At 46.3% G+C, this 12818-nt stretch overlaps 2 protein-coding genes across 2 annotated transcripts in view; one reads left to right on the forward strand and one right to left on the reverse strand.

Moving 5' to 3' along the window:
* Positions 1–12818, forward strand: part of enox1 (ecto-NOX disulfide-thiol exchanger 1) — a 76391-nt gene that overhangs the window by 30687 nt on the left and 32886 nt on the right. The gene's annotated exons all lie outside the window — the stretch shown is intronic.
* LOC306935557 (protein disulfide-isomerase-like) lies at positions 3944–5233 on the reverse strand (the record flags this gene model as incomplete). Its single annotated transcript, XM_079518656.1, has 1 exon — positions 3944–5233. One exon carries the CDS (start codon positions 5231–5233, stop codon positions 3944–3946), a length of 1290 nt encoding a protein of 429 aa, XP_079374782.1.

Raw genomic sequence — 12818 nt, forward strand, 5'->3', positions numbered from 1 at the left:
TAGATGGGTCGCAGGCGGGCTGCGTGTGTGTGTGTGTGTGTGTGTGTGTGTGTGTGTGTGTGTGTGTGTGTGTGTGTGTGTGTGTGTGGGGGGGGGGGGGGGGGGGGGGGGGGAGGGGGGGGTGATTCACCTGTCATAGATATCCACCGACAGCACTTTAATGACAATATACGATCCTATCTGCTACAAACTGCTCAGAGTAATGGGATCCATGCTTCCCCCCACGTGCACGCACGCGCGCACACACACACACACACACACACACACACACACACACACACACACACACACACACACACACACACACTAGTCCTGAGAGATTTCAACATCTCAGCAAACAATGGCGTATGGAGGCATTTTCCTGGCTGGTCGTTTTTAATTATTTTTATTGCCATGAACTGCAGGACGTTTTTAAACAACTCTCTAGCCCGTGTTGCGCTGTGTACTCTGGTACTCTCTCTGAGTACTGTGTACTTCTATGAGTACTCTGAGTACTGTGTACTCTGAACCTGAAAGACAACACACACACACACCAAGGCCCGCCCCCGCTCGATCATGATTGGAGGGGGCTATATAGTGGCCTCCGGGCAAAATTGAAACCTACGTTTTTTTGACCTCCAGGGGTTAACCACTGGGGACAGGGAGAAACTCCTTATATGGTCAGCACACTCTATAGTAGGGAGGATTATCACAACAAAACAAAAAAAATAAGTGATATTTGAATTAAGTGAAATCACTGAATATACCTTTAAAGCTGCTATAAGCAATAATATGTCAAAATTGTAATAATTTTTAGTTTTTTTGGTATTCAGACAGCCAGCAATTGGTAAAACACTCCCAAAAAATGTAGTCTCTGTGACACATCTAGGAGCCGCAATCTGCATTCAAAGATTTTCCTATAGAAGCTTTGTCATTGGTCGATTTGCCTGTCTACTTCCTGATTGGTTAGTCATCTCGACCGGGGTTTTTTGCGACCAATGACAAAGCTTCTAGGAACATCTTTGAATGCAGATTGTGGCCCACAGAGACTTTTTTTGGGGGGGAGCGTTTTAGTCATTGCTGGCTGTCTGAATACCAAAAAATAAATAAAAAACAAAGTCATTACAATTTTGAAATATTATTGCTTATAGCAGTTTTAAAGGACCACTTCACCATTTTTCAACTTCTCTTCCTATAATTGGTCCTAACTAATGTTCATGATAAAATACCACAATTTTTTCCTACTATGTGTCTCATAGGAGGGCTGTGGGCAGTTCAGAAACCCGTCCACCAGTGACATCATCGATGGTGAATCCAAGCTAATAGAAACGATAGGCTTTCTTTTCCTGAAAAGTTGCAATGCAAAAGTTGAAGCCATCGTTCTCACGATAATAAAAATCTAAATATATTTTAAAACAAATCTTGTTTAAAAAAAAATCTGCCTAATGATGATGTCACTGGTGGACGGGTGTCCGAACTGCCCAAAGCCCTCCTATGAGACACAGACTGAGTAGGAAAAAATGGTGGTGTTTTATCATGAACATTAGTGAGGACCAATTATATGAAGAGATGTTGAAAAGTGGTGAAGTGGTCCTTTAAGGGCTCAGAAACTACGAATCAAACCTAATGGGTCTAAATCCTGATGTAAGGGTTAGCCCTGCGTGTCCCTCACCGTGGGGGGATGGAGCTTTATGACTCCTGAAGGACAGTAAAGTCTTTGGATGAGTTTTAAAAGTTTACTTCAGACCCTATAAAAAAAACCTGCGGTCTGCAGCTGGTCCGTACTTGAGTGCGTACCAAAGCATTTAATGTGTTTTGCTTTGTGTTTCTTTATTGTAGTGAACCCTGCTTGATTGCTTTCTTGGCCTGCGGGGCTGGCTCGTAAAAACAAAAAGAGATTTAAATTGCAACGGGACTTCAACCTCATTGAATGAAGACACAAAGAAAAACAGCACAACGAATTGCAAAATCTGGCTGAAAATGTTGAAATTGTTTGATGTTGTTGAGGTGAAATTCACATCTTATGTTATAGCTGCCCTTAGCTAGTTAATTTCTAACGTTTTTACCAACCTTTGAAGACCTATAGAATATTTTTCTCCACCACCATCCACCCACCGATCATCTGAAAGGACGTGGTAGAGTCTCTGTTGACTGTCTTGAAAAGGTTGTGATCATGTGATTTCTGGGCGTACTCTCCTTCGTCACTCCTATAGGATCGTTCACAGTTTGCGGAAGAGCGCCCTCTATCGTAACACCACCGAAAACACGAGTGACGACGAGCGACTGTTTTCGAGCCGCCGCATTGTCGTCACTCAACAAGGCGTGAGCCTGCATCGAAATGACCAGTAGGCTCGTCAGCGGTGACCTATGAGTTAAAACGGGCGGCGTGGGATGTGCCCAACATGGAGACCTGCTTGCGGTTTGAGTGGGTGTGGTTGTTGGTGTCCTCCATCTTGGCTCACTGAGTGGGTGTGGTTGTTGGTGTCCTCCATCTTGGCTCACTGAGTGGGTGTGGTTGTTGGTGTCCTTTATCTTAGCTCAATTTCAGGTTAAGAGTGTCTGCTAAATGCCTACATTGTAAATTGTAAACTAGAACCACTCACACTTCTTTGCCATTGGTTATAAGGCCCAGTCAAAGTTCACCAACGGTTGCATTCCAATGCGAAACAGAAGATGTGCCACAGAACGTTAATGTTTTATTCACCAGTTAGCTCGCATTGAATTGGAAGGAATAATGCTGTTTGTTTTCCACAATGTCACTGTGCCAAGCCAGAACCTTGTTCTAAACATAAACAGCACAATGGAAGCATGGCTCCTGGGAGGAAAGCACATCAATCACGTACTGTGCACCGTGCACGTGCCGTGCTCTGTGAAGAGTTGTCTACTTTCCATTCAAATAAAGTCAATGCAAGAACGTGTCGCACGTACGCACGCACACACGCACACCGTACACGCATTAGTATACCTCTGAGGACATCCACATTTTAGGATGAAATTAAAGGATTTTGATTATCGTGATAATATCGTGAATCACAATTATTTTGGTCACAAGTCACAACATGGCATATGAACATTTCATATCATATAGATTTTTCATCATAGTTTAGTTTTAGGTAGTTTTGACACGTGTTCGTTTTTATAGCGGGTTTGCTAATTTTTATTCGTTTTTATTTTTTCTTTGAGGGACGCTAGCCCCTCCTATCACAACTTTCCTGGTTTGTGTAAAGACAAAATTTGGCTTGTGATTGGCTGATCACCCTATAGTGATGATTTGATTGGCTGAGCAAAGTATCATATTGAAGATAAAAGTGAGGATGCAAATTGTGATTGGCCAAAATGAGATGATATATGATGATATATCATTTCTGCCCTTTTCAATCCTGCACCTGAAAAACATATCAGGTGCAGCCAGACGAAAAGGGCCAGAGTATGTAATAAAAACTCAAGAAAAGATAGCATTTAGAAAAAGAGTGACAGATTAAGCTTAAAAATAAATTGCAAAACGAAAATAGCTTTAGTTAGTTTTGTAAACACACCATACAGTTTCAGTTCAGTTTTATTTTCCTTATCTAGTTTTTATTCAGCTCAGTTAACGCAAAGGTTTTTATTCATTTATTTTAGTTTTTTTTTTTCCGGAACCCCTTTTGGTGTTTTTTTGCTATTGAAAAATAGCAGATCTACCTATCTATCGGGGACGTCCTCGCTCGCTCCTTCGCCTGGAAAGGAGTCAGCTGAGGTGGTTCGGGCATCTGGTTAGGATGCCTCTCGGGCGCCTCCCTAGGGAGGTCCTCGACGCATGTCCCACTGGGGGGAGACCCCGGGGCAGACCAAGTCGCAGTTGGAGGAAACACATCGACTCACTGGCCTTGGAACGTCTCGGAATCCCCCAGGAGGAAGTCACTAATGTTGCTCTGGAGAGGGAAGTCTGGAGCACTCTGGTGGAGCTGTTGCCCCTGCAACCCGACTACGGATAAGCGGTTGAAGATGGATGGATGGATGGATGGACGTCCTCGCTCAGGAGGTGGGGCTCCAGCTTGCCCTCAGCGAAGAGCATGCAGAATTGGACGATGTTGTCAGCGGTGATGGCCTCGTTCTCCGGCCTGTACTCTGTCATGTCGTGGGTGAGGAGACGGACGGCGGGGCATTGCTCCTTCTTCAGGCCAAAGATCTTCTTGATGATGATCTCGTGGTCGTTGGTCATGACGTCGGTGTCCATGAAGACGAACGGGATCTTGCCCTTGAAGCCTTCCGCTGCCTTCTTGAATTGCTCCATTTTGTCCTCAAAGTCGGTAGCAGTCTTGGACATGATCATAAAGACATGGGACTTGAATTCTCCACCGAATATCTTCGTGACATTCTGCCTTGAGAACTCCGTTACCAGAGGAAGCTGCTTGGCCTTGACGAAGGCTAGGAGGTTGTCTACGGTAAGCTCTCCGTCAAAGGTGTTACGACGCTCATCAAACGTCTTGAAGAGGACCACAGAGTCGACGGACACCTCAAACTTTGAGTACAACGCATCGTCAGAGGTCATCCCGAATGGAATATCATCATCATCTACGGCTTCTGCTGCTCTAACGAAGGCCTTGGCATCCTCGGACTCGGCGTCCTTGAAGAAACCAATGACTGCCACATCGTCTGCGATCATAGTCTCTGCCTGCTCGACATCGGCCAGGGTGGCGACGGCTGGGCCCGTGCGCTTCTTAAGCCACGCGACGATGCCGTGAGCCCGCGTGGCACCGAAGTACTCCTTGCGAGACTCCTTCTCTCCTCCCTTGAAGAACACAACGGTCGGGAACCTCCGGACTCCGTACTCCCGGGCCAGCTCCGTCTCTGCCGTGACGTCTACCGTACCCAGGCGGATATCTGAACCCTCTGCCTTCAGCGTGCGGGCCGCCTCGGAAAACTCCGGGGCCAGTTCTTTGCAGTGGCCGCACCACGGGGCGTAGAATTCCACCAGGAGGTCGGGGTGGGACTTCAAGGCCTCGTCGAAGTTACCTTTCGTCAGCACCAGGACATCCCCTTCCTCTGTGATCAGGGTTGACTGGTAAACGCTGGTTAGGAGCAGCATTCCGCCGGCCGCGAGCAGTGTGCAGAGTAGGACAACCGTCAACGTGGTTACCAATGCAGACAATGCAGACAATGCAATCCCAGTCCCCTCTCTCGCCATCTTCTCCTCTCTCGGCATCTCCTTTTTCATCTCCTCTCTCGTCTCCTGCTCTCTCCTCATCTCCTTCTTCACCTCCTCTCTCGCCATCTCCTTTTTCATTGAAACAAAGTCTCTCTGCTTCGACCGGAGCGTTAAAAACACTGTTTCTGCCGTTTATATAGGGTTTGACTGTAGGCTAGACACGATGACAATGCCAGTCAACTGGATGCGTGTCACAATGACGATGCTAGTTGTTTTAACTTGTTTATATCCATATATGGGCTTTCTACGTTGGCCTCATGTCAGCACTAGATGTCGCTGTCGTCTCCATACATGGAACTCTAGGTCAGCCCGGGACAAATATGGAGATTGTAATGTTAGACTTGGACAAGAAGTTAGTGAGATATGTGGGACATCTCCATGTATGGAGACTAGGGGTGTAACGATACAAGAGTCTGTGCCTAGTCAGGATTTGTCTGTGTTATGGATCGGTGCTCAAGTATTCTGCACGCACGCACGCACGCACGCACGCACGCACACACATTCCAGATACTGTAACAGATCGTTGCACGGGGACATTAGTTTGGTCCAGCGCTGCACGGATGACAAATAAATACACCCCAGCATAAAACAATAGAATACACAGTAGTCTTACAGTGTCTCTCTCTCTCTCTCTCTCTCTCTCTCTCTCTCTCTCTGTCCACAGACGCCCTGTGCCTCCAGGGTTTCGACCCCAGCCTGGGTCTCCTCGGCCCCGCCCACCCCATGATGGCACCGGGCATCGGCCTGGTGGCTCCGCCCCCTCCGCCCGCCCCGCCCGACCTGCCCGTCGTCAAGGAGATCATCCACTGCAAGAGCTGCACGCTGTTCCCCCAGAACCCTAGTAAGAACCTAACGCACCCTATCAGAACCCCAGTAAGAACCCAACGCACCCTAAGAACCTAACGCACCCTAAGAACCTAACGCACCCTATCAGAACCCCAGTAAGAACCCAACGCACCCTAAGAACCTAACGCACCCTATAAGAACCCCAGTAAGAACCTAACGCACCCTATCAGAACCCCAGTAAGAACCCAACGCACCCTAAGAACCTAACGCACCCTATAAGAACCTAACGCACCCTAAGAACCTAACGCACCCTATCAGAACCCCAGAAGGGAGGGAGGGAAGGTTGGAGGGAGGGAAGGGAGGGAGGGAAGATTCAATCAAAACGTGGCGCAAATCTTTGAAAATATATTTCCTTTCACAGCAAACTTAGTTAACTCGTATCTTTACTTCCCAGGAGGAACATCATTATTTTCAGATGGGAGTCGGCAGCCAATTACATTACAAGTTTTGTGGTCCTTGACATTATATTTTGAGAACCACTGATTTTCTCCCTAATATGCCAACAAAAAGAACAAGGACTTTATGCACCTTTATTAAAGTGCAGAAGAATATGAATTTCACATTGTTTCTGACATGTACCATACAGCCGTGCCAGAAAGCACATCCGTGACCAGACGGGCTGTATTATATATGACAGCAGAGACATTCTGTGCAGGAGGATGCTAAACGCACACCAGTAGTGGTGCCAGCTTACGGCAGAAACATCTAAAGAGTTAAGTCTTAAAAAGACAAAAGAGTGGCTGCACACACTGATAGCCAAAGATTATTTTTTAGGATGCAGAGTAAAAACCAACGTTTCGGCAGGTACAACTGCCTTCTTCAGGGTATATATATTACTCTGCATCCTAATAAATAATCGGCTCTTTGGCTATCAGTGTGTGCAGCCACTCTTTTGTCTTTTTAAGACTTAACTCTTTAGCAGAGACATTCTGCCACGGCACACCGACGCTCGTTAGACCAAAACACGGACATTGCACTGCTCTTACATCATCCTTCACATCAACTGGATTATCCCAGAGAGAGAGAGAGAGAGAGAGAGAGAGAGAGAGAGATAGAGACACTGTACGACTACTGTGTATTCTATTGTTTTATGCTGGGGTGTATTTATTTGTCATCCGTGCAGCGGAGGACCAAACTAATGTCCCCGTGCGTGCGTGCGTGCGTGCGTGCGTGCGTGCGAGGTAATGGCGATGCAAGGCCATCTGTCTTAGCAAACCATGACGTGTATAGCGTGGAAGTATTGTCCAATTAGGCTCTGTCCACTTGTTGTCATGGCTGTGTGCTTCCTGAGTCCTCCAGACAAATTCTACAACACAGCCCACTTGCCGGCATTTGAAAGAACTCTCGGAACGGGTCGGAATCTGATCAGGTCCATTACGGGTTTGAGACCCGAGGGCGGCTGTGGACACTTCAGAAACCTGTCTACTCACTCTGTGTCTCAGAGGAGGGCTGTGGACAGTTCAGAAACCTGGCTACTCGCTCTGTGTCTCAGAGGAGGGCTGTGGACAGTTCAACAACCTGTCTACTCACTCTGTGGACAGTTCAGAAACCTGTCTACTCACTCATGTGTCTCAGGGGAGAGTTGTGGACAGTTCAGAAACCTGTCTACTCACTCTGTGTCTCGGAGAAGTACTGTGGGCAGTTCAGAAACCTGTCTACCAGTGAATTATAGCTAATGGAAACGGCAGGTCCGATATCGACAATCTCAAACCTTCACCCTAAGGGCCGATTCATACTTTTTTACCGCTGTAGTGCCGAAATTATTTCGGCTCGTCAGAAATTTTCAGAAGCACCGAAGAGCCGACTTTAGGACGGTACCCGCCCCCCCCCGAACCTCAAATGACGTCACATTGTAGGCTCTAGAGAGTCGAACCGACTTTTATTCGGCTCTAAAATAAAATGAATCGTGCCTAACCCTAACCTCCCACGGGGCAGCACAGCACAGCTAAACCTAACCTTAACCCTCTCCCAACCCTTAACGCACCCCTCACCGACTTTAATCCGGTCGGACCAATGCTATGTCTAACCAAAGTATGCCTCCCACTTCCTACGTGGCTAATTACAGTGAATCAGAGAACTGACAAAAATGCACCCATGCTGTCCCCAGACCTGCCCCCTCCGTCGACGCGGGAGCGCCCGCCGGGCTGCAGGACGGTGTTCGTGGGCGGTCTACCAGAGAACGCCAGCGAGGAGGTGGTCCGCGAGGTGTTCGACCAGTGTGGGGAGGTCACGGCCATACGCAAGAGCAAGAAGAACTTCTGTCACATCCGCTACAGCCACGAGTACATGGTGGACAAGGCCCTGTACCTGTCAGGTACACGCACGCACGCACGCACGCACGCACGCACGCACGCACGCACGCACACACGCACGCACGCACACACGCACGCACGCATTTGAGCCACGGACCACCATTTGATCACAATAAACCATAAAGGCTTGATGGCGATTCTACAAATGCCTTCTAAACCAGTAGTTCTTTCTAGATTTTTTGGAAAATGTTCAATAATGAACAAACAAGTGACAAAAAAACGACAAAAACAGAATTTTATTCAAAAGGAACCGGATGTTAAAGGTATATTCAGTGATTTCGCTTCATTCAAATATCACTTATTTTTTCTTTTTATTTTGATAATCCTCCCTACTATAGAGTGTGCTGACCATATAAGGAGTTCCTCCCTGTCCCCAGTGAGCCCCTGGGGTCAAAAAACCCTAGTTTCAGTTTTGGTGGCGGGTGGCAAAGTCTTCATCCAATGGATGAGAGGGGCCTTCCTCCAATCATGTGTGGGGGCGGGCCTTGGTGCACTTGCTGTTGCACTTCCCCCCACTGTAGAGCGTGTGCATGTGCACATTTTGTTACCGGGTCAGACTGGGTGGTTTTCCAAATCACCCAAATCACTGAATGCTCCTTTAACAGAATTATATTTATTTTATTTTAACGTTAATAAATCCTCCCTCCAGGCTACCGCATGTTAACAGAATGATATTATATGTATTTGAACGGTAATAATTCCTCCCTCCAGGCTACAGGATGCGCATCGGCTCCAGCACGGACAAGAAGGATTCTGGGAGGATCCACGTGGACTTCGCCCAGGCGCGTGACGACCTCTACGAGTGGGAGTGTCAGCAGCGGCTGTTCGCCCGCGAGGAGCGCCACCACCACGCGCACTCGCTCCACGTGCACATGCACGACTTCCTCCAACAGCGGCCGCCGTCGCCCGCTCCCATCACGCACTACAGCGAGCACGAGGCGGGGCAGCTCGCTGATAGGCTCAAAGGTATAGAGGCCCCACCCATCACGCACTACTCTTATATAGGCTCCTCCCATCACGCACTACTCTGATAGGCGTGGACAAACATTGCGATTTGTTTAATGCCACAATTTTGTCAGAAAGACTGACTGTCGTTATCTGGCTGCATTGAAGTCAGTGTATGATTGTCATGGTTTATATCGTTTCATAAATATTTTAAAATAGAAAAAGCAAATGGAAAAGCAAAGTAACATCTGTTAATCAAATCTGTAAAGAAACAAAATCACAGTCACAGATCCCACGCTGACAGAACTAATGGCATCTGTAAAAGCACTCGTGGTCTCGGCAGAAATCATCGATTTCATCTCATCGCCATTAAGAAAGACTCTCGTTGGACTAACGCTCAATCTCACGTCTGTTATTGAAACAAAGGCATCTCACACACACACACACACACACACACACACACACACACACACACACACACACACACACACACACACACACACACACACACACACACTAATTAGGTATTGATTTGCAGTTGGCTTGGATTAGAGTACACATCAGACAGATGTGTTTGCACGCACGCACGCACGCACGCACGCACGCACGCACGCACGCACGCACTCCTTTTTATTTTAGTTACTGTTACCTTAGGTCATACTGTTATGTAACTTGAAAATTAACCGTAAAAAACACATGAAAAAATATCGTGAAATGTATTGTGTATCCTGATCATGCTTGACAAAAATATCGTGATATTATATTCTTTCATATCGCCCACCCGTAGTCTTTACTCTCCTCCCCCCGTTAATGACACAAATGTCGTTTTGGTGAACGTAGTTTGCAACGAGTGCACCTCCTGCTAAGGATGGAGCTCGAAACCCGATACCCGAAAAAAACCTGACAACAAGCTAATTGAGTACCCGGTATCAATAAGCTTTGGGCTTATCGAGTACCCGGTATCAATAAGCTTTGGGCTTATCGAGTACCCGATATCACTAAGCTTTGGGCTTATCGAGTACCCGGTATCAATAAGCTTTGGGCTTATCGAGTACCCGATATCACTAAGCTTTGGGCTTATCGAGTACCCGGTATCAATACGCTTTGGGCTTATCGAGTACCCGATATCACTAAGCTTTGGGCTTATCGAGTACCCGGTATCAATAAGCTTTGGGCTTATCGAGTACCCGATATCACTAAGCTTTGGGCTTATCGAGTACCCGGTATCAATACGCTTTGGGCTTATCGAGTACCCGATATCACTAAGCTTTGGGCTTATCGAGTACCCGGTATCAATAAGCTTTGGGCTTATCGAGTACCCGATATCACTAAGCTTTGGGCTTATCGAGTACCCGGTATCAATACGCTTTGGGCTTATCGAGTACCCGATATCACTAAGCTTTGGGCTTATCGAGTACCCGGTATCAATAAGCTTTGGGCTTATCGAGTACCCGGTATCAATAAACTTTGAGCTTATCAAGCCCGTTATGGAGCATAGTGGCCCAATGACGTCAAAACAATCAAGACAAGAGGCGATCAAGAAATACATCTAATCATCCACGCTGGTACAAACATGTCGGTCTAAAGGTGTATTGATACCTGCCAATCAGCGCTGTCCGGGTAAACAAAATTATGCATTAAAGGTATATTCAGTGATTTCACTTAATTCAAATATCACTTATTTTTTCTTATTTTTTGGATAATCATCCCTACTATAAAGTGTGCTGACCATATAAGGAGTTCCTCCCTGTCCCCAGTGAGCCCCTGGGGTCAAAAAACCCTAGTTTCGGTTTGGGCTTTGGGTGGCAAAGCCTTCATCCAATCAGGATGAGAGGGGCCTTCCTCCAATCATGATCGAGTGGGGCGGGCATTGGTGCACGTGCTGTTGGTCTGTTGTACTTCCCCCACTGTAGAGCGTGTGCATGTGCACATCTTGTTACCGGGTGGACCGGGTTTTTTTCCAAATCACCCAAATCACTGAATGCTCCTTTAACCAGTTCAAAATTATTTTCCAAAAGTAAATGCCATCAATTGCAATCCGTCTGTTAGAAAAGTACTGTATTTGTTCAGAATGCATTTTCTCCTGTCTTCCCACAAAATAAATGCTCGATAGTGGGCTCGATAAGAACCCGGCTCATAAGCCTGATCGATAAGGTGCTCGTTATCAATAAATATGTAGGAGCTCCATCTCTACCTCCTGCATCCAATAACGACGAGGACCATTCAGCACATCACCGCTCCCTATCCGTCTGGAATATCTGTCATAAATAAGCACTATTTTTGTCATGAATAGACCTCTTCTCTTTTTTAATCTGTCCCCCGCCCTCCCCCCCCTGCAGAAGGGGAAATAACGTTCCATTATTCGCGGAGTCGCGGTTGGTTCTATTCTCCGTTGTGTTGCGGCTCATTGTGGCGTGCTGTAAACGTTCCGCTAATCTGCCGCCACCGCCGGTGTCTGAAAAGGTATCGTATCTGCAGAGAGAGAGAGAGAGAGAGAGAGAGAGAGAAGAGAGAGAGAGAGAGAGTCTAGCTAGCTAGCGCGGGTCGCGTTGCGCCGCCTGGGTATTGAGCTCATTAAAGGCTGTCTAATTCACTGTGTTACCGCCGTAGTGCGCTGCACCGGTGTCGCGGCGCGCGGCTCAATTATTATTAAAAATGTTAGAGCATACACTCGACACACAGGCAACTTTCTTCCTTTTTTTTCTCGCTCTTTCGTTTCTTTTTTTAGGAGCGTTGTAGCAAGAAGTACTCTTTCTGTTTCTGTCGGATGTGAAACCTTGCATGTCCAGAAGTGTAATCTTCAGCGGTGTGAAGTAAACTTAGTACATTTACTCAAGTACTGTACTTAACTCATTCAGGACGGGAACCCCTTTTGGTGTTTTAACCCATTTTGACCTAAGATCAGATTCTAAAAATGTCTTGTACATCCTGACAGTTTTCTGAAAAAGCTATGTTTCTATGTCAGTCGTTCTTCGATTTTTCAAAAATAGCAGACCTACAAGCTTGTGCGCGCTATGAGCTTGTAGATCTGCTATTTTTCAAAAGCTAAAGCATAACATAATGCTAACACCAAAAGGGGTTCCCGCCCAAAATGGGCTAAAGCTGCTATAAGCAATAATATGTCAAAATTGTAATGACTTTGTTTATTTTTTATTTTTCTCCCAAAAAAAGTCTCTGTGACACATCTAGGGGCCACAATCTGCATTCAAAGATTTTCCTATAAGATTTGTCATTGGTCGATTTGCCTGTCTACATCCTGATTGGTTAGTCGTATCGACCGGGTTTTCTTTTTTCGACCAATGACAAAGCTTCTAGGAAAATCTTTGAATGCAGATTGTGGCCCCTAGATGTGTCACAGAGACTAATTTTTTTTGGGAGCGTTTTACCCATTGCTGGCTGTCTGAATACCAAAGAAATACAAATAAATAAAAAGGTCGTTAAAAAATGACATATTATTGCTTATAGCAGCTTTAAGCATTATGATATACTTTAAGCATTACTAGCTATAATTTTTTTATTGTGAAAATATGGTGCAAATCTTTGAATAC

The sequence above is a fragment of the Electrona antarctica genome, assembly GCF_951216825.1.
Source record: "Electrona antarctica genome assembly, chromosome: 13".
Taxonomy (NCBI): domain Eukaryota; kingdom Metazoa; phylum Chordata; class Actinopteri; order Myctophiformes; family Myctophidae; genus Electrona; species Electrona antarctica.